The sequence below is a fragment of the Corylus avellana genome, chromosome 4, assembly GCF_965113065.1.
Source record: "Corylus avellana chromosome 4, dhCorAvel1.hap1.2, whole genome shotgun sequence".
NCBI classification, from domain to species: Eukaryota; Viridiplantae; Streptophyta; class Magnoliopsida; order Fagales; family Betulaceae; genus Corylus; species Corylus avellana.
This window is the reverse complement of record NC_142493.1, coordinates 29,830,755-29,856,014: the sequence shown is the minus strand read 5'-3', so window position 1 is coordinate 29,856,014 and position 25,260 is coordinate 29,830,755. Positions and strand designations below refer to the sequence as shown.

Sequence of the window (25,260 nt, the reverse complement as noted above, 5' to 3'; positions counted from 1 at the left end):
TTTCTTCTCTTGGTTCTCACGAGTTTGTGAAAGTTCAGTCTTGGCCGTTAAACCCAAGATTACTGTTTTCTGAAAGCCTCTTCTACCTTGCTAACTTGACGGTAATATTTGATGGATTCAACATATCCTGTATTATACAAAAGATGTTTGTGTACTGCTACCAGACTGCTTACAAAGAAAACTCTTTTTATGCCACTCCAAAATGCATTTAAATGAAATTTTAGGCCAATATTTTAGAACCAAGGAGTACTGCATAACCTTCAACTATGGCTGACAAGCTTAATGCTTGACATTGAATAATTTCAGATGTGTTTAGGTGGGAAGGAGTTTCAGGTTATAATGAAATATCGCCTTGACAATGATCTTTGAAGCCGGAGTAAGACCTCGGCATTTGCTTAAACCTTTAGCAAATTAGACCAATTCACCAATTCAAGCACCATTAACCAAAAATCCTTTATGCCGACACAAGTATTACCTTCCCCTTAATTGATTTATTTATTTTTTTATCAATGCGGGGATGGGGGGGGGGGAAATGGAGAATTAGAAAAACATGAAAGACAAAAAGGGAAAGCGCCAAACCTAAGAACAGTTGGGATTTCCTTTAATTAGACCATGTTGAGATAGATACCTTGTAATTTCCCTCCCTCTCTTCCACGAGAGTTCCCTTCCTCAACCACAATCTCCCTTCCTTGACCACAATCATGTTCATGATACAGTTTGCCTATAACTTGCATAAGTCATCAACCACAACTAAGAGCATGTTTGAATTGCATTTGAGAAATAAAGTTTTTTAAGTCAAAAAGAGCTTTTAAGCAAAAGTTTCATTTTTAAACTTTTACCAAAAATAAGTTTTGGTCATTTTTAGGCTTTTTTTAGACTCTTAAAGCGCTTTTTAATTTTTTTTGTCAAACGAGTACCTTCTCGGACTTTTTGAGTGTTAAAAGCACTTTTAAACTCCTCAAGTGCAATCCTCAACAAGCCCCAAGTCTCACTGAGTTGGCTCTTTGCAAGCAACCGCCCGTTGGCCCTTCATGAGATTGTTGCACACACACATGGGACGCATATATCAACCCAAAGAGGTTGAGGTAAAACCAAATTTAACCCCAAGGAAATGAAAATTGAAATTATTATGTCACTGATACAAAAAGTATGCAAGTAGCATCCGATAAATACATGGATTAAATCGTTCCATTTTACTTGATATAATACAACTTGTTTCGCAAAGTAATTCAGACTGACCCCCCTCAATCAGAAAAAAAGAGAATAAAAATGAAGCTAAGAGGAGTTATGGGATAAAAGAAAAGAAAAGAAAATTAAAATCCTAGTTTCTAACTAAAATGACTATCTTCGCTCGTGGGTTCTTGACCCAGGCAGAAACCTCCCTGAATCAACAGAGCTTCTACCTTTTGACTCTACATGTTTTTCTTCCTTCTGATCAAGAGCTAACTTTTGCTTCCGTAGCATCTCATCAGCATACCGCCGCCACAAGACTTCCCTCTCTTTCCTTGGCATCTTGTTATATCTCAGATCAGGCTTTAGAAGACGTTTAGCCGTCGACCACGAATTGATGGCTGATTTCCCATCTTCTGTCTCCCGGGAAGCTGCTTCAGCAGTCAAGACTTCAGCTAGCAAAGCTCTGAACTCGTGTACGCATCGCTAAAAAAAACAAAAAAAAACACAGAAGATCATTATATTGAAGGTTGATTAATGCTTCCACCGTTGCACTATATGAGCTAAAATAATGATCTGAAAATTGCTTAAACTACAAATGAATCAGACACATTTACAAAGTGGGTCATGTCGGCCACAGCTTCAACCAAATTCATATTTCATCCACAGCACAGATCAATCTTTAGTTACAGAAGAGTGTGAGATCTCAGCACACTCCAGAGGTTTCAGTTTATATTGCTCTGAAACCCCAATACTCTTGAGTTATCATGTGTAGACCTTGCCCAATGCAATCAAAATATTAAGATAGCAGAAACAAAGAAACACTTCTGAACAGTTTTGAACATAAAAATAACATTTTTCGGGTTGCACTGTAGCTCATCCCAAACAATGTTTAACGCATAAAATTATTTCTCTCCTCTCTCTCTCTCCTTTTTTTTTTTTTTAATAAAAAAAATATGTTGTATTCATAAGAAATTCTTGGAAATCTGGAGTGCATAATTATGCTTCATAATAATCAACAATTCTCGGAAATCTGCAGGAGAACCTAGCAAATATATTACAACTAATCAGCCCCCAAAAGAAAAATGTGGGAGTTAATAGAATTACCTCATTCAGCATCTTTATGTGTTCCCGGAAGAGCTTTTCTGTGTCAGATGGATCCAAGTCAGGGTTGATTAAACGTCCTTGCGGATCCTTCTCCAATTTAGGCTTAGATTCCGTCCAAGATGCCTAATCACAAGAACAGAAGCAAAAAGTGAACAAATTTATTAGTATGGATGAGACAAAACCTCCTCCTGAAAATATAGCCAGTCAAAACCAAGTGACCAATTGTACCCGAATGCTCAGACCAGTAACATAGAGTTAGCTGTGTGAATGTGTGTATGTGAGAGAGAGAGAGAGAGAGAGAGAGAGTATAGCTTGTTGACGAGTTGCTTCTTTTTACAAAATATTGGGAATGATGGGAAATCTCAACCGAAAAAAAAAAAAAAAAAAAAAAAGCTTCATGATTCCCCTAGGCAACGGACCCCCCCAAAAAAATCAAGGCTTCAAATATTTTATCAATGGAATCAGTAACAAGAATAAGCGTTGGACAAATTGAGCCCATCATAAGCTGCTAGGCTCTAGTTGAGCAGTCATGAAAATTATTATGAGTTTTTCTCTTTTCCTTGTTTTTCTTTTCTTATTTTTTTTCTTGCGAATTGGGGGAAGGGAGGCGGCAGGGGGGATTCCACTTCTAATATGTAGATATAATGAGGAATAAGGTAAGAACCTATAATAAGCGAGACTTGTCCCTTTCCCTTGTCTATTTCTTTCTTCCGTACTCCTTTTTAATAAGTGGAAATAGAGATACCAAAGGTCCCACAGGAGTTGAATCCTCACTCCTTTTCTTTATTGTTTATAAACTTCTCAAATAAACTGAAACCTAGCATTAAAGTTCTTGTACAGCTGGAAAGTACGTTTTCAAAAATTTAATATAAAACAGGGGATAACATGATAAAGAAAAACAGCAAGAGAAGAGGCCCCTAGCTCAAAGAAAATATACCAAAGAATAGCAAACAGAACCAAAATAGCTTTCCAACAAACACAGTTCCACAACCTTTTGAGGCTAACCCTCCTAATACCAAATAAGAGGAATGCGTGTTATCTCCTCCCAATTTTCCCAGCGATTGGGTAATGAAGTAAAAGATGAATCACATTATCACCTCCAACCTTTCACACACTGCTTGAGGTTATAATTTTCATCACTGTTTGAGGTTATCCACTGTTAAGATGTTTCCCCATCTGACCAAGCAGCCACTTTTAAGTATATCTGCCTCCCAAATGCATCTCCAAAAAAAACTAGACCTGAATCCCACCGCGCCACTCCTGCCATTAAGATCTTTCTTTTTTGAGTAATGCTAAATACTACAACTTCATCCCACACACATCCCACTGGGCTTGTGATGAGTGTGTAGTATATAACATTTCTCTTCTCTTTTTACAGCTAATTTTCAGAATTTCCAATCTGTCAGCCAAGTTCCAATATATCCAACTGCTTGCAGACAAAATGGAGCCAATATGGTCAAGATAGAGACCTGCTCTCTATGGCTGGCCATAGAAAATGCAATCTAGGGAGATTGGCTTAATTGTAAAAAGGTTAGTAGACAAGTTGCTTCTAGGATTACTAAGGATCTAATACATTGAAGATGATGAGGGAAAACACTATAGTGCAGATAATGATTTGATGTTATTTTTGGACTAAATTAAATCCTAGAAAGATTTATATTTCATGAATGTTCATGCCTTTATCACATCCAAAGGGAAGAATTTTTATCATGGGGAAACCACAAATGCAGAAAATCCGCTACCTCCAATTTCTTAAAAAGAGTGGCCAAAAACAGACATGACATAAAAGTAACTCATTTACTAAACTTTTTTATATTTAAGTCGGCATCCCTAGGGCCGGGAGGGTACTTTTTGGCAGATGGAAAAAATGATGAAAAATGAAGAAAACATAACTGAGTCTAGTTTGACTTGCTGCAATTTGTAGGTAGCAGAATTTACATAATGAACATGACATCTTTTACAACATATTCAATCCCTTACTTAAAAATTGTATTCACATGCAAAAAAATTATAGACTGCACAACATCATGTAAAACTATTTGTCATTTACAACAATTAATCATGCAGATTCATATCACCATATAGTCACTGGCCCAAGCAGAATCTTTAATATTGCAGCAGACCTTAAAAAATACAACAGTAACAAACAATAGTCTACTACTGATGATTCAGCATACAGCATAACCATCAATCATTCCTAATCCAGTAGTATCCAGAATTAAATCACCAATGATATTTTACCTGTGGGTCTTTAATTGTTTCCACAAGTAAAGCCTGGAAAGATGAAACTGCCTCCTTCCTGCGAACTTTCACTCGCACCCTCTCCATCTCCTGTTCTTCTCTTTCCTTTCTTTTCCGGAATTCTCGCTCCCTTTCCTTCAGTTTTTCCTGAAAATCAGTACAAGGAGGCCAACAACTTTAACATTTTCCATGAAAATCAAGACACAATGTATGAACATCATCTTGGTCCATTTTCAATTATTTTACATGTTAAAGACATCTCCATAAAGGGAGAATAATTTTTTATTTTTAAAACAAACTACAAAAAACACAAATGAATGTGCTCCCCTGAAGTAATCGATCAGAGATACATATGTTAGTGCATACGTATATGAACGCATACAGAATACACATAAGTGTGAGGTCTTTCCCTCATCAGACAGGTCCATCTTTCATTTTTGGTCATTTTCAAATTTCCCATCTTTTTCATCTTTAACTCCACACCTCACAGTATCTTTTTATAAGTAATAAATTCAAACCTCATGAATTACAACTTATACAACCATGAGGAACAAGAGGACCACTCCATTGTACCTATTATTGTTCTCAACCTGTAAAATCAGCAGTACATGTTAAAGAACCACTTTTCCAATATTTATTCTCACGTCTGCCCATATATACTGGCAATGTATACAGTGAATCAAATGACATTGCCATGACATGTATGACATAATCAAACCAGAAAGACATAATCAATAGCGATTGAGGAATTCATATTTGTATTCATTCAAAAGTTTGCCCAGATAAATTTTTGCATATATGTATCTGGATTTGTGACCTATTCTGAAAAAAAAAAAAAAAAAAATCCACGCTCCAGCATCTATCTTCCAATGCAACAAGTAGTTTTATACAATACACCAACTTTTAATACCAATTCATGTTCAACCATGAACTTATCAAAAAAAAAAAAAAAAAATGTTCAACCATGAACCACATCACCCAGGAAAAAAAGAGAGCATGAACTAGGTTGAGAGAGAGAGAGAGACTTTCTAACACAAAGTAGAACACAAGTCTATACCTGCTCCTCCCTTTTGGCTTTTGCTTCTCGTTCTGATTCCTCTTCTCCAGCCTTAAGTTCAGATATATACTCATTAAATATAACCTCCCTGTCCTCATGCTTAACAGATTTGTATCTTGGATCATTCCTTAGACTATCTTTCACCTACAGTAACCAGAATACAAAATTGATTCTACAAGGAAAAACTAATACTTTTTAAATACAAAAATCAAACAGACAAAAATATCTTATACTTGTTATTTGCAGTAGCACAGCCAATTTCGAAAAGTTCTTTTAGTCACCCAGTTATATATACTATAAACCTTAGCCAGCATTTAACTTGAAAAATGTGACATCCGGTGAAGCCACTTCCAAGTGTTCTGTTGGTCATTCTAAAAGATCTTCAAGATCTACAACAGCAATGTAATTTGCTTTATCAAGTGTCACCTATTTCCTCATCAAATTGGCATTTATTCTTCTTTTCGAGATAAAACCAACTGAATTGCAACTAAAGGAATTAAACACTAGCTCTGATACAATCTACGCTCCTGAAAGTTAGGTGGGTTTAATTCCATCTTAGCCGTTTGTTTAAAAAAGGATCCATGTAAAGTAATTCATCTACTTAGCTATTTAAGTCAGTTTCCCTTGGAGGGGTTCCTCATCATAAAAAATTAAAAAAATTAAAAAAAAAAAAAAATTAAAAAAAAAAAGTCAGTTTCACAATTCCCATATACATTTCCTGATATAACCCCACGCTCCTCTCGAAACTCTAAATAATATGAATGTTATTTGAACCCAATTTTCTCCTTTCTAAACACTACTCCAAACAGAGCACTTCTTAACCCAAGACCACTGACGCACTACTCCAAAGTCCAGATGTTATTCATTCTGTATCTTCTTTTCATCGGAAAACAATTGCCTTTCCGATCAAGAACAAAAGAAATGCGGTGGCGCAAGCATACTGAACCTGCTCTTCACCAAGCCAACAAGCATGCCACTCACTCCTCCCAATCCGTTTCGGCTTCTTCATGTCCTCGAAACCCAAAAGAAAATCTGCCAGCTTCTCAATCGAGAGCATCCTACTCCACCCCTTCGCCTCCTCCACCACGTCGTGGATATCAAAGAGACTCGGGCGAGAGGTTGTGCTAGGATCTGAGAAGCATGTCCTGGTTGTTGTAGTTCCGAACGCCAATGAAGGTGTTCTCGAGGTTGGAGAGGAAGCAGCAGAGGGCGAGTGGGATGCACTGCTTTGGTTTTTTTTTTTTTTTTTCAAATGGGAATTTTTTTATTTAAAAAAAAAAAAACTATCAAGCTCAAGCCAATTGAGTACTCGATAGTGGCTTGGCTTGGGAACCTTGCTGTGCTCAAACAAGGCAAGGATCATGACAAGCCGAGTTCGAACAAGGCTTCAAAAGTCAACTTTAGTTTGCTCCAAGTTCAAACCCATATATGATACAGCTGAGCCATGTCCGAACATGCAATACTCGATCAGCTCGGCTCGACTACAGCCCTAATACAAATAGCATGCTCATGCAATCTCCGTATAATGGACCATCATACAATCATTGCACATTCCTTCCAACTATTTTAGGACACATAAAATCATCCTTGCATGCATGCATCAACTCATCATTGTATTCTGTTTTTTTTTGATAAGTAAGTAGTTGACTTTATTAAAAGCGTAGGCGCCCCGAAGTACACTGGAAGTATACAAGGAAGATCACCTAACTAGAAAGGGAAAAACGTACAAGGAAATCATTATAGCTAATCGAAACCGGAAAAACAAACGCTACAGTCCAAAGATACAGAGTATGAAAACAATAGGATAAAAAGTCCTCGAAAGACCTCTCCACGTCCTCGAAGCACCTATTATTTCTCTCTCTCCATAAACACCAAAAAAAGCAAGTAGGCACCATCTTCCAGACTGCAGCACTCCCCTCCCTTCCTGCAGACCACCAACATGCTAGCAACTCGAAAACCCGACCAGGCATCACCCATGATAACCCAAAACGGCCAAAAAAGGCACTCCACAAAGCAGACGCCACCTCACAATGAATAAGAAGATGATCCACCGTCTCCTCACTCTTCTTACACATCCAACATCTGTTTACCACAATCACATTTCTCTTTCTGAGGTTATCTAAGGTCAGAATTTTCCCCCAAGCCGCCGACCACGCAAAAAAAGCTGCCCTTGGAGGAGCCTGTGTCCTCCACACACTCTTCCAGGGGAACCTCCTCCCTTCCGAGCATGCCAAGGATAGAAAGAGAGACTTGACCTTGAAAGTACCTCTTTTGGAAGGGTTCCACCATAATCTATCTTCCGACCCTCTTCTCACTCCTGTAGAATGTAACACCTGGAAAAAAGAGGCAAAGGCCTCCACCTCCCAATCATGAGCCGCCCTAAAAAAACTCACGTTCCACTGGTTGGATCCACTTAGCATCTCCACGTTATCCGCAACTGAGGCCTCCTTTGCACAAGCAATACTATAAAGGATCGGGAAAGCTATCTTGAGAGCTGAATCTCCACACCACCAATCATGCCAAAAGCTAATCCTAGACCCATCCCCCACTACAAATCTCGTAAAGCCTTTGAAAGTTTCCCACCCTAACTCATCATTGTATTCTGTATAAGTACTAACTTAAAGTATGCTCATAAATGGGTCCTTTGGCAAATAAAAATCTTCTTATGATGATTGAAAGCATTAAAAGAACCACAAATTTATCAACTACTTCCTTCACCCGAAACATTACCTCCCAAAAACGTGTTGAGAATGGATTCCATTATATTTGAATTCAATTTATTGAGGATGGATTCCATTAAAAAGGTTAACTCGATAAATTGTCATCTGTACTTTTAAGTTGAAGCTTATAAAATTGATAAATTTAATTGCTTAAATCATTACCCTCATACACTCCTGTCACATACAGGCCCAACCTTTCGCTCTTTATTATGGAACTTTCTATTGCTTATGTAACAAAAAAAAAAACATATAGGCCCAACCCTACCACATGAACTCTAAACTTAATTGGGAAGGAATAGAAATGAGACCAGATTTAAACACAGGACCTGCTATACTATCATGATAAATGATAATTTGGCCCACAACTTATGCTAATAGGAAATGGTGAGCACTGTCTCCAGGGTAATGGAGCTTTCTGTTTCCCCTATTCCTATGGTGAAGGCCGCTGTGTATCCGGCGGAGGCCTTTGCCTCCCATGCGTCTCTGGCAATGGTCTGTGTCCCTTCGGAGGTAGCTCATGTCAAGGCTGACCGTATCCCTGTATCAGAAAAAGGGTTGCTTCGTCGGGGATTTTTAGGGCCTAGAAATGCTTCTCCTTCTCTGCCTGCGATGAAGGAGGTTTCTTCATCAGTTAAAGGTTCTAAGGTTGTCATCGAAGATTCACTGATCTGTTCCTTCTTCGAGGAAACACGCGGCAGAATTGGGTTTGAGACTCGGTGAACCTTTTCCTCACATGTCGAAGGGTGGTGCTCCAATTTACTCAATTTCCAAGACTCAAATAGGGTATGCCCGAAGAGTGAAGGAGAAGATTGCTAAGCAATTGCATAAGAACAAGGAATTGTTTGCCGAGGTTGTGGTGGAAAATGCGGAGAAGGGGGTGGAAAATTATTCGGAGGTGGCGTTAGATGCGGTGAAATTCGCCTCTACTTTGGGACTGTCTTGTGGTGAAGGAGGTGACGAGAAAAGTCTTTTGAATCTTCTTTCGAATATTGAAGAGGAGCGGAAGTCCTATACCCCAAAGGTAAAAGGGAAGAGAGAACTCAAGAATTTAGAATGCTCCATCAATTATGAGGCTCGAGGGAGACTTTCTCCGGAAAGGTGTCAACACCGGCGGGATTGTGTTGGGACCAAAAATGCATTTTCATTTCCTCCAAAGGTGCATTAGGGATTGGGTTTTTAGGGCTGGTGTTGGGCTAATGTGGGCTTTAGTTTTTGGGTTCTTTTTTGGTTTTTCCGATAGGCTGTGGTTCCTTGTAGGGTTTTTGGGATGGGTTTTTTTGGGTTTTAAGTTGGGCTACCTATGTATACTTTCTTGTGTACCTAGAGGCGCATTGCGCTTTTTTTGATATATACAATATTACTTATCAAAAAAAACTTATGGTAATAGGAAATGGTGATTTTAGTCATTAATAATACTAGTCTTGAACTTGTAAGCTATACACCTAAAGACACTCGAAATGCATTCTGTTGAGAAAAAAACAGAGTTGTATCTCGGGCAAATAAACACAGGCCAAACTCTGAAGTACAACTGCACCTACCTTGGACCATCGGGAATTAATAGTTATATCTCCTTTATCTCTAAGCAAGGACTTAAAACTGGTGGCAGCAGCTGTACGTAGTGCTTGAGCCTTTTCTTCAGAAGCCCTCTTTAAAGGAAGGACCCTGCAAGTGAATCAGAAAGCTTATCTAACCAGTATAGTGATATCTTATAAAAGAAAAGGCAATTTACCACGCTAATCCAAAGAGATTAGAGGGCTAAAGGACACACCCAAAGTGGACCCGAGAATCTGGTCACTAGCCTATTACGTGCTGACTCATGTTGCTTTCAAGGATTATAAGAACTTTCTGTCTAGGAAACATTTCAATATAAATTTGAATAAGGCACTGAGTAAAAGAAATTATACACAAATATAACAGGTTAGCTGAGTCTATTGCAGTATATGCTGAACAGTCACTGAAATGGGACACAGCCTGAATGACATGCTCATGGTCTAGTACTTCACATCTACCAGAAATTTCCACTGCTATTTTGAAAAGACGGCCCCCAACATCATTTATCCCACTGAATGACATGCTACTTACATTTAAATTGGAAACGATAGCCATGTAAGAGGAAAATTCTATGGTGACTTGGGTATAGTCATATAATAAGCCCCCACCATAACTTGAATTTTCTTACTTAAAATTTAGGTAAACTCACTTAAAGTTATGAATCAAGTTAAGGAAAGTGTCACCTTTCAGTAACAAGTTAGCACATAATGATGAAGAAAACTGCATGCTAAATTTCTTAGTTTTGCTTAGCACTGAATAAGGATATTTACTAACCAAGTCATTCATGTCACGTAGAAGGCCCCTACCATGGTTACTGACCAATGCATGTTGGTCAGGGATTTTATATCATAAATTTATTTTCAAATTAGGGACACGGCCATAGTGCTGAACATAAGTCCAAAGACTGGCAAAAAGGTTTGTGCCCAATGTCCAAAATGGTCTAGGGTGACCAAAACTCCATAATAGTGTCCTCGCTAAGTCAATCACACCTGATAGGACCAACATTACCGAATGCTTTTTCACTAATTGATTATGTTCAACAAGTTTAGAAATATCAGAAATATCCAACACAAAGAAAGGTTTTACTATCAAGTTATTTAAGAACTCCAAGCAAAAATAACCGGCGGGGGGAATTGACAAGGAAGAAAAGGTTTGAGGGTATAATTACATTTAAAAAAATGCCAACCTTGATAACTTGTGATCAATAGGTTGCATGCAAAACCCAGGTTTTAAGATTGAATGGAACATTGGTGGATTTAACGCTATGTAAATGTAGTGTTGAGTTTATTGATCACTTGCTACTTCATTGTACAGTTACTAATGACCTTAACTCTTTTCTCTTTATAATATTTAGGGTTAAATTGGTGATGTCTCAGAAGGAGGTTCATGTGAATATTTGTTGGCAGGAATGTTTGGACGGAATAGAAACAGTTCAATCTGGAATGTAGACCCTCTTTGCCTTACATGGACAGTTAGGACAGAGATCTAACTACACCTTAAACAGCATTAAGCTTTCTAATCTTGAGCTGAAATTCTTATTTCTACAAACTTTATATCAGTGGTCTAATGTGCTTGGCCATATCTCTTATTTTTTAGCAGATATTATTGACTATATTTGATTGTAATTCTTAAGGGTACTCTTTTCTATGATACCTGTATACTTAGGTTTCTTCTTTTATTGATAAAATTTAAATATTACTACTAAAAACACACACACACACACATCCAGATTTTACCTCATCTGTTTGGTATAACTTTACTCAAGCTAGGTCCTACATAGGCATGAGATAGTCATGTTTCTAGGCTACAACACCTATATGAATGATGAACAAATTATATAAGAGGCATTTTTAAACAGAAAGTAAAGCTTTTAAAGCTTCAAAAAACTATACCAAACTACCAAATTGCCTTTTCTTTTTTTTGGGGGGGAGGAAGTTTTCCATTTTCCTATTCTTAAAGATGTTCAGACCAACTAGTGCACAATTACGGCATTGGTCCTTTTGAATGTTGGCACATTATCGATTTAAATAAAAATATATATATGACATAAAGCAAGAAAAGTAATCAAACCAAAGCACTTGAAACAAAGTATGTACTTAGCATATCGAGTTTTTTGTTCTTTTTGCTCCTACTAATTAGGTGGCTTCTTTTATATATTCTTTGTGTACCTGGGGCGCCTTACACTATTTATAATATCTTGATTACTTGTCAAAAAAAATATTAACGAGGAAAAATGTACTAAAAACGGGGACAAAAAAAGAAGACGTAATTTCTTCTAATATGTTATAATTTTTTGAGCACCCATTCTACATCTGAATAAACAATAGTACGCCTAAACTAGGAAGCATGTCTAATCATGCATGTCATCACCATACGTAGTTCTATCATGTTTGTCACCAACATAGGACTCACTGAAAAGGCTGGGACCCAATGGCAAATAAGTCCCATGTAGGAGTCTAATAAACGAGAGCACACCAGCCTTCTATCTTCTATGGAATTAAATATTTCAAGTGGGTTTAAAATACAGCTCAGCAAGTTTACAAATTAAATGGTCCAAAATAAAATGCTTATGGACCCCTGCAAACAAACATGTGCAGGTGACCACCTGAGCAGATATTTCTTTGTTGCTTAGGCATTCCTAAGGGGACCCACCAACCAACATCTTCCATTGTCGGGAGGACGATCCCGTAGCACAGTTGTGTGGAAAATGATCCCTCTGTGTCTTATGTGGTGTATATGGAATGAAAGAAATGCTAGATGTTTTGATAATTCCACTAGGACTATAGAGGAATTGACCCATTTTTTCCTCTTTACTCTTTACTCTTGGACGGCCGCTTGGCTAGCTCCTTTAAAGATTAGCTTTTCTGATTTTCTTTTTCATTTCTCTCCCTCTTAGGTGCTCTCTTTTATACCTCCCGTGTAAGTGGGTTGCGCCCCTTTGCGCTTTTGCTATATATTACATTTACTTATCAAACAAAAAAGGTACCTTGATGGCACTGATGACCGTTACCTAGATTAGGTAAAAGGAATCATACAGATGATGGTACCCATGAATTTGAATACTGATTAATTGCAGAAATGCATGTGTACAGCACTGAGAAAATGTGAGTCACATTCTACTTTTGAGTGATACCTTTCATTCAATAAATGCTCTCGATCCTTGCGGTCCAAGGCTTGAAACCGAGGATCACTGCCCCATTTCTTTCTGAAAGTTTGATAATCAGTATCGTGATCAATATCCTGAAAAATGAAAAGTGGGTCAGTAAGAAATCAACAGTCTCCACATCTCAGAATTCAAAAGATTTTTGTTTAAGGAGCATGAGCCAAACAAAAAAGTTGACACTTCAATTCAAGGTGGCCCATGAGACCTTTGATGCTTCATCCAGTAACTGCTTAAACCCTTCTATTGCAGCCTTCTGGGCTGCTCGTTTTTCCTTCCGTTCCTCCTCAGCACGTGTTTTGACGTAGTGTTCGAACAATGACCTCCTAGCAGAATAACTTGGAATTGCCTACAACAATAGAGACATTTCACAATAAGAAACAGTAAAAAAGAACTACTTAATATAGTATGACAGTGAAGTAGCTCTTAACACTGCACAAAAATATGGCTAAAACAACACTGCATGATCAAGGGGCAGAACCCACAACTAGCAGTGTCTGCAAAGGAGGTCAGCCCAGGTCCCTAACCCTGAAAGGGGCTGCTGCACAACAATTATGAATTCTTGTAAAACAAACAGGTCACGTTGTAGAAGGAAAAGAAACTTGATGTATGTGAACTTCGAGTTGAAAGTACAACAAACAAAAAACTGCAGATGCACCATCTCAAGGTGCAGTAGTAAGAGATCAGAGAGAGGAGAGACGGAGAGAGAGCAGCCGGGCTGAACACATTTTATTCAGCCCAGTGCACTCAAGGCACCAAATTCTCATACAAATAGATGTTGAACAGAGTAAGACCTGCCAAAGGATCTTATAACAGGCCTAAGATAAGACCTGATGAAGGATCTTATTGAAGGCCCAAGATTAGCCTAATATCGCTCATCAATGACCTAAATCTCAATTGATTCCAAAATACCTTACTCATTCACATTAACCTAGGAACAGGGAAGAGGATTAACACAGTGGTATCCCCCTTCAATTATGAAAAGAAGAAAATTTGTACGCGGAAGGTCACCATGAAGTCAAATTCACCAAGGGCAATGGCTTTTTTCCTTTTGAAATGATACATAAAAGCATATTAAGGACCCAAAGCAGGAGCATAAGTGAGAAAGTGCTACGAGCAAAAACAAAATTTTTTTTTTTTTTTTAAAAAAAAGAACATGCTATTGTGTTTGTATATGTTTTAGTGTGCACACATGCATACACGTGTTGGGGGAAAGGAATGATAGAAATTTTGAGGATAGGGAGAGGTCGTCAGGGCAAATAATATCTTTGTTATTCAAAACTTTGTATCTTTGGACGACGACATATGTGTCTACTTTGTCGATTAGTTTTAGTGATTTTCTTGATCATTTTGCTATTTCTAGTCAGGTGGTTCCTTTTGGATACTTCTTGTGTACTTAGGGGCGCCTTACGCTTTTAATGAAATTGATTTATTACTTCCCTAAAAAAACATGTACATACACACACAATACATACATGTATATGTGTATATTGTTTTTATAAGTAAATGCAACTCATGCACCAATACAGGATTGAACTTTTAACTTGATCCTCCACTTCTAGCTTATGTTTAAGAGGGAAAGAGATGCTGCGATGTAGAGCTGTCCATTGGCCAGGGTGGGCAGGTGCAGAGCCAGGCCAGCACCATGTATTAAGACCTAATGTGCTGCCTCAAGCCCAGGGTGGAAACTTGCAGCTTATTCCAAGCCCTAGGGAGAGATAGAAGGGCCCTACCCTAGCCAACCAGGTCCATGTAGATTTTCAAACACATATGTACTCTTCTTTAGATAAAATCCATTATGACAAAATTGTGCTCAATTAGTTGAATGGTAAGTTTAAAGTAAAAAGTGTAACATCTAAAGTTCAAATATAAAAAAGGCCATATTTTTATTCTAATGATTTAGAGGGAAAAATAATGAAAAAATTTAAAATTGAAAAAAAAAAAAAATTGGCCTGGACCACATAAGCCAAGCCAAGCATTAATTGTAAAACCTGAGCTCAGCCTGAAAACTGGACAGGTCAAAAAAATTGGCCCAGCCAACCCAGGCATCAAATTTTGGGCTGGTTTGGAAGGGCTGGCCCGTTGGACCACCCGGCCCATGGACACCCCTAATCAAATGACCATTCGCATATAAATATCTACAAATGTATAGGGAGAAGCTATGATAAGGTGCAGTTTATTAGATCTCACCCTTCACATACAATTTATGTTACAACACATTGATCAAGACCATTCAAATAGATTGATCAAGACCATTCAAATAGATCTATCAAGATCATTCAAATAGATTGGCATATCTATAATTTCACCATGATGAATCAACTCATGTGAGCATTTTTCCTTTACAATAAAGATACATGTAAAATTTGGATATATTATTTGAAATTGATGGGTACATATATGTATACAAAAAGCATGCATCTCACTTATATGGCCTCTATTGTTTTATTCCTTGTGGTTTATGTGAGTACTATAACACACATGTATAATAAAGTCAGCACATCTTAAAACTTGCAGAGGTGCCGTTTCCGAAGGCTAGTTTGTGTAAGAAATGAAACTTGTAACCAAGTCTACATAATAGCCTTGTGATAATGTGAATGTAAAACTTTGTTTCATGTGACATATATTTATTTTTTTGATAAATATTGTTTCATATGACAAATATTTCTTAATAATCTTAAAAGCTTAGAAGGTAATGCATAACCTTTAGACCCGACAAACCTTGAATCGTGGATCAAACACTATCTTCGGCAATTCCTTCTCCCATTTTGAGAATGGTGCCACTCCTCGTTCCTTAAGCATTTCCTATAAATTTAAAGAGAATAATAAAATAAATGCCAGACCATTAGCATTTCTAAACAGGCACGTTTAAATTTGCATCGAGGAACATATTTACAGCAGTTGACAACACCATTCACAAAACTGGAGGAGCAAGTTTAAACATCCAAGAAAAATCACAAATATTAGATATTCAAAAGATCAATTTAAAATCAGAATCATAAAATGGAATATTATTGCAAAAATTGAATATTCTCGGTTTCTTTTTTGGGGGGTTTTTTTTAAAATGTCTTATATCGCAGGCAATTTGAAACATATCACAAATCTAAAGCATTAAATAAAATATCAAAATTTCATAGATAAGAAGAAATTATCAGCTGTTTTAACGAGAATGTCATTATTAATAAAAATGCTGATGAATTCAGGAATAGATAAATCTCACTGAATCAGATTTCACTTGATCATTAGATTTGAATCATAACATGAAAGAAAAAGATTACTCAACCATGACTAAAAGTTTCAGATTTTATTTATTACTTTACACAAGTACCCTTGTCAACATATATTGTTTTTATTAGGTTGGTAAGCTTTTGGAAGAAAATTGATATATATGGATCTGACATACAATCAGAAATCAAATTAAAAAAGTAATAATAACAGGATGCTCATATTCCAAAAATGGAAGGGCAAACAAATAAGAAAAGGTTGATTTTTTCAATGAAACAGAAGCAAGAAAGACCTTAAACTGGATAATGCACTCCTCCTTTGTTGGTCCACTGTCTGCATCCTCTGAATCTGAGGTCGAATCAGACATATTACCATCCCCATTAGCATCTTTTTGCTTATCTCTGCTATCCCCACTTTGCAGACCTTTAACTGTGGTATCAACTGCTCCCGAGCCATTTAACTCTGATGTAACATTTCCTGATGATGCAGGACCAGGTGAGGAAGTAACAGGAGCTCCAGAGTCCTGCAACTTCTTTTTTATCAAGTCCAGCGCAGAAGATGATCCTGGCACAATCGAGGTTTTAAGAGCCATAGCATCACGACCACCTGTGTTAATGGCAGGAGCATTTAAACTGATTGGAGCAGATCCTTTTTCAGTTGATATATTAGCATGTGGTAACAATATTGAATGTTCTCTCAATGTGTCTCCATCCTGCTTCTTTTTCAATTCTGTCATTTCACAAGGGATCTGCCAGCTACTAATCTGTTATTGGAGTAGTAAAAACATTTCGTTAGATGTAAATATTTGCTTTTACAACTTTACTTCTAAAATTTAAAATGAAACAAACTTATTGATGGGTAGTTTATTTGTAAACATGACTAGCAAGTCAACACAAAACAAGAGTTGAGAGACTTTGTGAAACATCAACATAAACAAAGAGATCTCCAAAACAACTTCAGAAGTTAATCCAGAAACATGAGTAGACATTTGAGGCTCAACAAGAAGGGGAATATATATATATATATATATATAAGTAATATTGTATATATCAAAAAGTGCAGAGAGACACAACCCTAGTACACAGGAAGTATACAAGAGGATGCCTAACTAAAAAGAGAAAAGAGAACAAGAAAGCCAAAAAAACTAATTACTAAGGGAGCTAAACAAGCAATTGTCCAAGCAAAGAGGGAAAATAAGAAAAAGGACTTGAGCTCCTCTAACGTCCTCTCTTGGTTATCGAAGTTTCTTATGGAACTTCGATAACCAGCAACTTGAGTTCCATAAGAAACCAGTAACTAATGCAACTAAACCAGGCTCCATCAAAGAAAATTATGACAGCCTGTGATAAAGAGTTGTCTAACATTCTTAAGCAAGGTTCTAATTACTTTTTGATAAGTAAACCAATCTTATTAGAAAGTGCAAAGGGGTGCAACCCAAGGACACAAGAAGTATATAAGAGAGACCTCCAATTAAGGAGAGGAAAAGGAACACCAATCCAAAAATTCAAAAATATTAGAAAAGTGTGAACCCCGTTGTAAGTCATCATCCAAACACAGGGGCATAGGAAAGGGGGGTCAAAAAGATACTAGTATATACTTATCAAAAAGAATAAAGCAGTCTGATAATGGTATATAAACTTGGCAGAGTCAAATACATTGCACCCTCTTCAACAACTAAAGTTATTTCGCTAACAAAACATAAACTCACTCGACATCATGATGCCTAAGAAATGAAAGCATACAGAAAGAGAAAATGAGAATGCATCTAAACTGTTTTAGCTCTTAAACAATCTGCAGAACCTGGCAACCCAATAGGATCATTAGCCATGCTAGTCATATTTATTTACAGTAACAAACAGGCCATGAAATAAACGACCCCTGATGTTTGGGTGGAGGGAGGAGAAAGTGCGAGAAAGAAAGGGAGTCTTCGAGTACCCAGAAATCTGAACAAACAACCCATACCTTCGTTTTGCTGTTGTAGTAGTATTTTTTGCCGTCACTTGTGGTGACCAATACCCAATCTGTACCAGTTATATTGACCCTGACAACAAGAAAACATCACACCAGCTTAGAAGGAAATTTTTTTAAAAAATTACTTTCAGACAGCAATATCACCTGCAACAACTCTAAGGGTGTGTTTGGCAAAGGACTTGAAAAAAAAGACCCTACTGTTTCTCTCAAAATCAACCCCAACATTCTTACTTTTTACATCACATCAATCACTTTTTATTACTATTCAAATAAAAAAATCACTACAAAACAAATTTTTTTCACTTTTTTCATACAAAACATTCTTACTTTTTTTCTCACATCAATCAAATCTGCTACAGTTCTAGTCCACTTCTTTTTCCAAGTCCTTTGACAAACACACCCTAATAGTTAAAAGGAAAATAGAGCAGATAAAAGCTAAGTAAACTAGAAAAGTTTAATAATATTATGCCACTAAATCACAGCACGTCTCAAAATTTCCAGCAAACCAGAAAACCAAAGACAAGACTTATAGAGATCAAATTGTAAATCGAAAAAGGTGTTTAATTCCAAAATAGCAAAGTAGATAAGTTTCAAATAAAATCAACAAAATATTTTCATATGAACATGTACATCAATAGGAATGACTAGCATATAGTATCCATGAGATTTTTTTTTTATATAAGTAATGAAAATTTTATTAAAAGCGTAAAGCGCCCCTAAACACACAGGTAGTATACAAAGGAAAGCACCTAACACAGGCACCAAAAACCCACAAAACATCAACAGCCCTCATATAGTATCCATGAGATAGAACACTGATATGCTCAAATCCCATTCTAAATACTATCTTCTAGGATTTTGGATAAACAAATATCAAGCATATGATAGACAAGCACCCACCAAATGACTTTCTTGCCTAGAAGATCTCGAAAGGTGGAACCTGACCACCAGTTAAGCCATAAAGGGGAGACCTTCAACAGTCAAGCCGTAAAGGAAAAACTTTAATTGTTTCACTACTGGTAACAGCTTTAATTTACTTTCCAAACTCACACTTACTACAATTGACATTTTACCTTGTTGGATACTTGTACCTTATACCAAAATATCAGTTAGGCTCGTTTTTAATTTTCTTCTAGGTGCACCAGACACCTTCAAATTTAATGAAAGGGGGAGAAAAGGCAATTTTGGAAAGCCTCCATAAAAAATAAATAAAGGAAAAATCACTCATTGTTTCAAGAAGCATAAGCCTAACAGCATAATTTTTTTGCAGAATTAAGTAATATATAGTAATTTTGAAAATAACAAAACACCATCTTCACAACTATCTCAGAGGTCAGGGGCTGCAGGCTATATTCAGAGTGATGTAAGAAAGAAGCTCTCACATTAAATCTGATGCCTTTACAAATTGAGTACCACATAACAAAATAGAAAAGAAGACTTTGAGGCTGGTTGAGGAAAAAAGGATCCTACAAGTGACAAAAAGTTGTAAAGGCCAACAAAAAGGATCCTACAGAGAGGAACAAACTCTCACAAGGTAATCTTTTAATAGGTCTCCAATGTTCTTTTCAACGGGAACATTAATGAAGCAGGAAGTTGTAAGCAGCAACCAAAAACTGGAGAGCCCGCCATGAAGACATCCAGAGAAAGTAAGGTGTTTCCACAGCAATCAAGGCTATTAGCATAACACTGAGCCACTCATAACGGGCCTGCATATCCTACCTATCGCAATGCTTTTTTTTTTTCAAATCTCTTTTTTTTGGGTGGGGCAGGGTAACAAAAGTTTTTTTCTGAAATATATACACAGTGAAGTTCAATCATTCTGCTCCACCCTATGGGTAATTGATTACAGCTGGTAATTACAAGTAGTTACAAATCTACAGCAATAAACGGCCCTGAACAGTATCTTAATAGCATACAACACGCATATAGATAATGAAATTATCAAAGTGAAATATAACATGCATATAGATAACAGAACCAGAAAACAGGAATAGTGACTGTCAATCAGAACTCCTCTGTTTCCTCCACACAAGATTGGTAATAATTTTTAAAATATCCCAACAAGTAATAACAAAACTTACATTGAAACTGGAGTCGGCTGCACAAGAACTTTATCAAGCTGCAACAGTATCGGCAAAAGAAGAAAAAAACAAAAAAAGTCCAAAATTAATCAGGTGTACCAAGGCTAATAAGTCGCACATGATAGCCAAAGAACCAATTGTCAGTCCTAAGGAACCTCATTACAGATATCTGGAAGTCATGCAGTAAAGGAAACGCTTAAAACTAATTTATATTTGTAGAAATAATGATCCTCGTATAAAACCTATTGAGAATAAACTTTCAGGCTTAGATAATTCCTATCTGAAGGAGAACCCATGTGATTAAATGCTTAATTATCTTTACATGTGAACTCTAAACAAATGACATTTTCCAGGCTTCTTCCCTCTAGCTACATATGCATGCCAGATTTTGTTGAAGATATAAAATTGAAAGAAGGAAAAAATCAATTATTCTAGCACATTATATATAATTTGGACACCAATTTTTCAGTAATATTACTAATGCCAAATGCTCTAACATTTAAAGTAGTAATTACTTGGGAAAATGAAATAGCAGCCCATAGAATCTCAGCGCAATGAAGTAAAGAATACTTGAAGAAAGCAAATCAAAACTGTAAATACCTCCCCTTTAAAGCCAGGAGGTTTGTCATAAGTGGATTCTCCAGTCAGAGCATTATAATAGTATACAACTCCAGCTTCAGTCTTGTGGGCAGTCCAGGCATCTAATTGTTCATTGACAGCAGCTCCACCGTGGGTTCCAACTTCCTCTACATGTTTCCTGTTATCTGCGAAACCCCAAGTGACATTGATGAAGTGAAAAAAGAACTCTACATGACATTAACGTAGAAGAAACAACTCGTACATTGTTTTATCAGTAATTCAGTACGAAACCATGGGCATACCAATACCAGGAGGAGGTAATTCTGTCTGCGTCTTCAAAGTTCCAGCCAGCATATGACCAGAAGCAGCAGAAGACACAGATATTGCTAGTGCAGTTCCCACAGGAGTAACACCGGGAGGTTGAGAATCAGGTAGAGGAACAGAAGGGAGAGGCATACCACGTGCCGGCAAAGGAAAGGGACCAGGAAAAGCAGTAGGGTATGCTTGGAACGGTGACCTAGGTATGCCACCCATCTGTGGTGGCTGCAACCAGATTCCCTGAGGGGGAGGAGCCATAGCAGGAAACGATGCATAGGGAGTGCACATTTGAGGCTGAACAGTTGAATTTGATATCATAGGGGCTGTTGGCATAGTGGGTCTTAGGACAGCTGAAGAAGAATCCATAACAGCAGATGGAAAGGTCCGATTAGAGGAAATTGGAGCAGACGTTGCTATTCCAGGGGGTCCAGGTGTCCCAGGAGTTCCAGGCATTCCAGTTGGCATAGAAAAAGATGGGGCAGAGGGCATCCACGAGATTGCTTGGATCAAGTTAGGAGTTGAAGATACAGGAATTGTAGAACTTGAAGAAGTATCAGCAGGCAATGAAACAGACTCAGAGAAAGTTGATGCAGATGAAAAATTACCAGCTTCTTGTGCCACAGCAGCCGATGTGTTCTGGGATCAGCAAAGATATTAGAACAATTAATTATTGGAACACAAATCAAAGCAATCATCATTACTGATTTATATGCTCTAACAGTCATAATATTTCAATTCCATGGCTCACAAGCAATAATTAGACATTATTCACTAAAATTACTGCAAACATTTCTTGATGGACCAAAACCCAGGGATTGGAAAAATAAAACAAAACAACAGGGCTTAAATAGCAAGATTGACAACTGTCAGCAAAAAAATTCAGCAACTAGATAGGAGCCATAGCATTATAAAGATTGTTTCAGAGCAACCTATCTAGTTCATTTGAACAATAACATATCAGGATTAAACTCTTTGTCAAATCTGCATACAGTAGTCCTACCAAAGGCCTAAGCATGTTGATCATCCTCGACTGCATGCGATAATGATAACATAGGCTTAAGCATGGATCATCTTCTCTGACACATATACCAAAATCCTCTAGCTACCAAACATGTAATTATTCATAGAAAAAAGAGAGGAAAATGAAGAAGAAAAACATTCCGGTAACACAGCTTCCAAACAGGTGTCTCTATTCCTTTTTTTTTTTTGATAGGTGCTAGTTAGGTGTCTCTATTTCCTTAAGGATTGTTATAGTCATATTGCAACAATAAACTCTAGCAATAAAGCAGTAATCACAGTTCACCTAAGAGAACCTTATGCTTACTCAAAAACATGACCCTTACCGCACTAGATTGAAACTCCCGATTACTATGGAAATGAACACTACTGTGTGAAATGTTATAGGAAAAAGAGGGGGCAGCAGATGAAGACAGGCCTGTAACCGGCGGTTGAACCACCATTGGAGACGCAGGTGGATCTGAGTTAATGACCTGCATCAGAAATAGCTACAAATTAATCAGAATCAGAGATAAATAATACAAAATCCATACAGAAGTCAGGCAAACAATATAAATTGGCACTGACAGAAGTAGATGATGACTGTTGAGAGCTTCCAGAAGGGGTGGTAGCATTTGGAAACACACTGTAAGAGAATGAAGGTGCAGGAACGGCAAAGCCAGGTGCACTAGCAAATCTTGCTTGGGCAGGTCCTTGCACTGAACCACTTGCAGTAGAAATTGAACCCTTTGAGGTAGGTGTGTTTGCACCTGGAGCAGGAGCAGGAGCAGCCGCAGTTGGAGTTGAAGGGCCACCAGATGACACTCCAGCAGGTAGACCAGGTACAGTTGCTTGAGGAGTTGATGGCTGCATTTCCTGTGTTAACCAAGCTGGCGATGCCATATTTTATCTGCATATGATTTGAAGTCAACAAGATAACAATCCTGACCATACGAATTAGAAGGAAAAGAGAGAATAGAAAACCATAGAAATCTCATATTGCAGGGGAGGAGAGGGGATTGTGATCTTAAGAGAAGTAAAAGTTAACAAAGGTGATAACTCCACCACCGCCAGCCTCACCATGTTATCATCATTTCTAGACAAGGTAAAGCTACATACTAATCTCCCATCCCACTCTCATACCACTAGGCTAATCTGGCAATGCCCATCAACCCTTAGAACAACCTTTATTAAAAAAAGGAAAAAATTCAAAGGCTGATGGATTGCCACATCGGCCCAGTGGTATAGGAGTGGAATGGGAGATAATTATTTAGAATTACAATACAATCCCTGCTTCTAACTAATGGTCTTTGACATCCCGAGGAAGTATACCTTGAGTAATCATCATAAGTAATTACTCATATCTTTGCCGACCCCCAATAAAAGCATTTTAAAAATTCCACTAGGACTATAGAGGAATTGACTCATTTTTTCTTCTTTACTCTTTACTCTTGGACGGCCGCTTGGCTAGCTCCATTAGTGATTAGTTTTTCTGATTTTCTCTTTCATTTCTCTCCCTCTTAGGCGCTCTCTGTTTATACTTCCCGTGTATGTGGGTTGCGCCCCTTTGCGCTTTTATTTATATCATTTACTTATCAAAAAAAAAACTGAGATACTAATGGGACCACATACATCAGATTGCACTAAATCTTAGCAACTCTTTGGCTCTATGTCCCTTTTCAGAAAAGGATCTCTTGGTTATTATAAACTCAACACTTTATTCTCATATTGGATAATTCCATGGACTTGGAAGCCCATCATTAACAAGTTTTTGAATACTCTTTGAGTTATTATGTCCAAGACGTAGACGCCAAAAGCGTCTCAGATTATGCCCGAGTAAGTTTATGAAGTGATTTCAAGTTGGGGCAGCAAATATAGGAGTGCAACACAAAGGAGTCATGCAGCTCAGTCTTTGGACAGGGCGCTCTTTGGCCTGCCATCTGTATGAATGGATGACAGAGTTTTTAGTTTAGCTCTTAATTCTGGTTTTCTAGATTTTATTTATTCTTAAAAACTGAGTGCGTTCTCTTCTACGGTCGCCTTTCTCTTGCAATGTGTACTCCAATCAAAATGAAAAAGAAAATGACAAAATATTAAATATAAATCCAACCCAGGATACTGTCTACAACTTGGTTCTCATATTGCATCTTCGGGAACCATTACCGGAATTCTTTTCTTTTCCTTTCCACAATATCTCGGCAACCAAAACATAACTAACTCTGAATTATGAGTGAGGTTCTGAATTTCTCTTTAAGATAAAATAATAATTACGGAAAACGAAAAAATAAAAATAAAAATAAAAACAACAACAACAACCAGACAAACTAGAAGTCCAGAACCCTAGGGGTCCCTTCTATTTCAAAATAAAACTCTTCCTTTCAAAGAAAAAAAAAAATCCAAGAAATTAAAGAAGGCCTAAACACGGAAATGTTCTCCTGTAAATTAATAACTGGTTCTCTAATTCATTGAGAAAAACTTCCCGGAAAGTATTTTCTGCCGAAACAAACATAGGGTAAGAAGCAATACTGACCAGGTTTTGCGTTCGTGGAAGTAGTGGACCAATGCGTCTGATGTCGTTTTGAGTTTTGAGTTTAACCCTCGAAATGGCCAAACGCCATATACGACTCACCGGGAAAAAAGGTTTTGGTACTCTGCTCCCGTCTGTTTATACTCCCATCTGACTACCAGTTTGCCATGTGTTCAAGCCACATCACCCTGAGTACACTATTTTACTTTGAGAAATGCTAAAGGCCCAACTTTTTTGCCCAACAAAAGTTCAACTTTTACCATTTATTTTTTTTCTAAAAAAAACAAAATGAAAAATAGAAAAAATGTCTGAAGCAACCCTATCTATTTTTGGCCTTTCTTTTATTTAGTATTTTTTTAAAAATGAAAAATAGTATTTTTCTTCATAATAATGACATTTTCTTGAAAAAAATGACATTATTATGAAAAAAATACCAATTTTCATTTTTTAAAGTAAAGTAAAAGAGGAATGATAGGGACCCAACTTTTTTACCCAACAGAAGTCCAACTTTTGCCTTATTTATTTTTTAAAAATAAAATAAAATAAAAAATGGAAAA

General features: G+C 37.2%; 1 protein-coding gene across 2 annotated transcripts; it reads right to left on the bottom strand.

The window, feature by feature from the left end:
• Window positions 1–1,086: 1,086 nt before the first annotated feature.
• On the bottom strand, window positions 1,087–24,795 carry PRP40C (pre-mRNA-processing protein 40C). Of its 2 annotated transcripts, none has more exons than XM_059589129.2 (16): window positions 24,707–24,795; window positions 22,765–23,086; window positions 22,524–22,670; window positions 21,165–21,816; window positions 20,884–21,047; window positions 20,284–20,321; window positions 18,194–18,272; window positions 16,524–16,994; window positions 15,728–15,811; window positions 13,215–13,355; window positions 12,980–13,086; window positions 9,834–9,957; window positions 5,576–5,719; window positions 4,519–4,665; window positions 2,278–2,400; window positions 1,087–1,656 (listed from the first exon to the last, which is right to left on the bottom strand). In XM_059589129.2, exons 2-16 carry the CDS (start codon window positions 23,077–23,079, stop codon window positions 1,342–1,344), a joined length of 3,051 nt encoding a protein of 1,016 aa, XP_059445112.2. In that variant the 5' UTR covers window positions 23,080–23,086; window positions 24,707–24,795; the 3' UTR covers window positions 1,087–1,341. The 2 variants fall into 2 exon arrangements, with proteins under 2 accessions (XP_059445112.2, XP_059445113.2); XM_059589130.2 differs by having other exon boundaries at window positions 21,171–21,816.
• Between the last annotated feature and the right edge of the window lie 465 nt (window positions 24,796–25,260).

What these genes read in the sequence shown, in the direction of transcription:
- PRP40C (XM_059589129.2), bottom strand. Translation starts at nt 23,079, where the DNA reads ATGGCATCGCCAGCTTGGTTAACACAGGAAATGCAGCCATCAACTCCT. An exon ending in ACTACAACAGCAAAACGAAG is followed by an intron (nt 16,995 to 18,193) that starts GTATGGGTTGTT and finishes CTCCAATAACAG; the next exon opens with ATTAGTAGCTGGCAGATCCC. An exon ending in TGTTTGATCCACGATTCAAG is followed by an intron (nt 13,356 to 15,727) that starts GTTTGTCGGGTC and finishes CTATTGTTGTAG; the next exon opens with GCAATTCCAAGTTATTCTGC.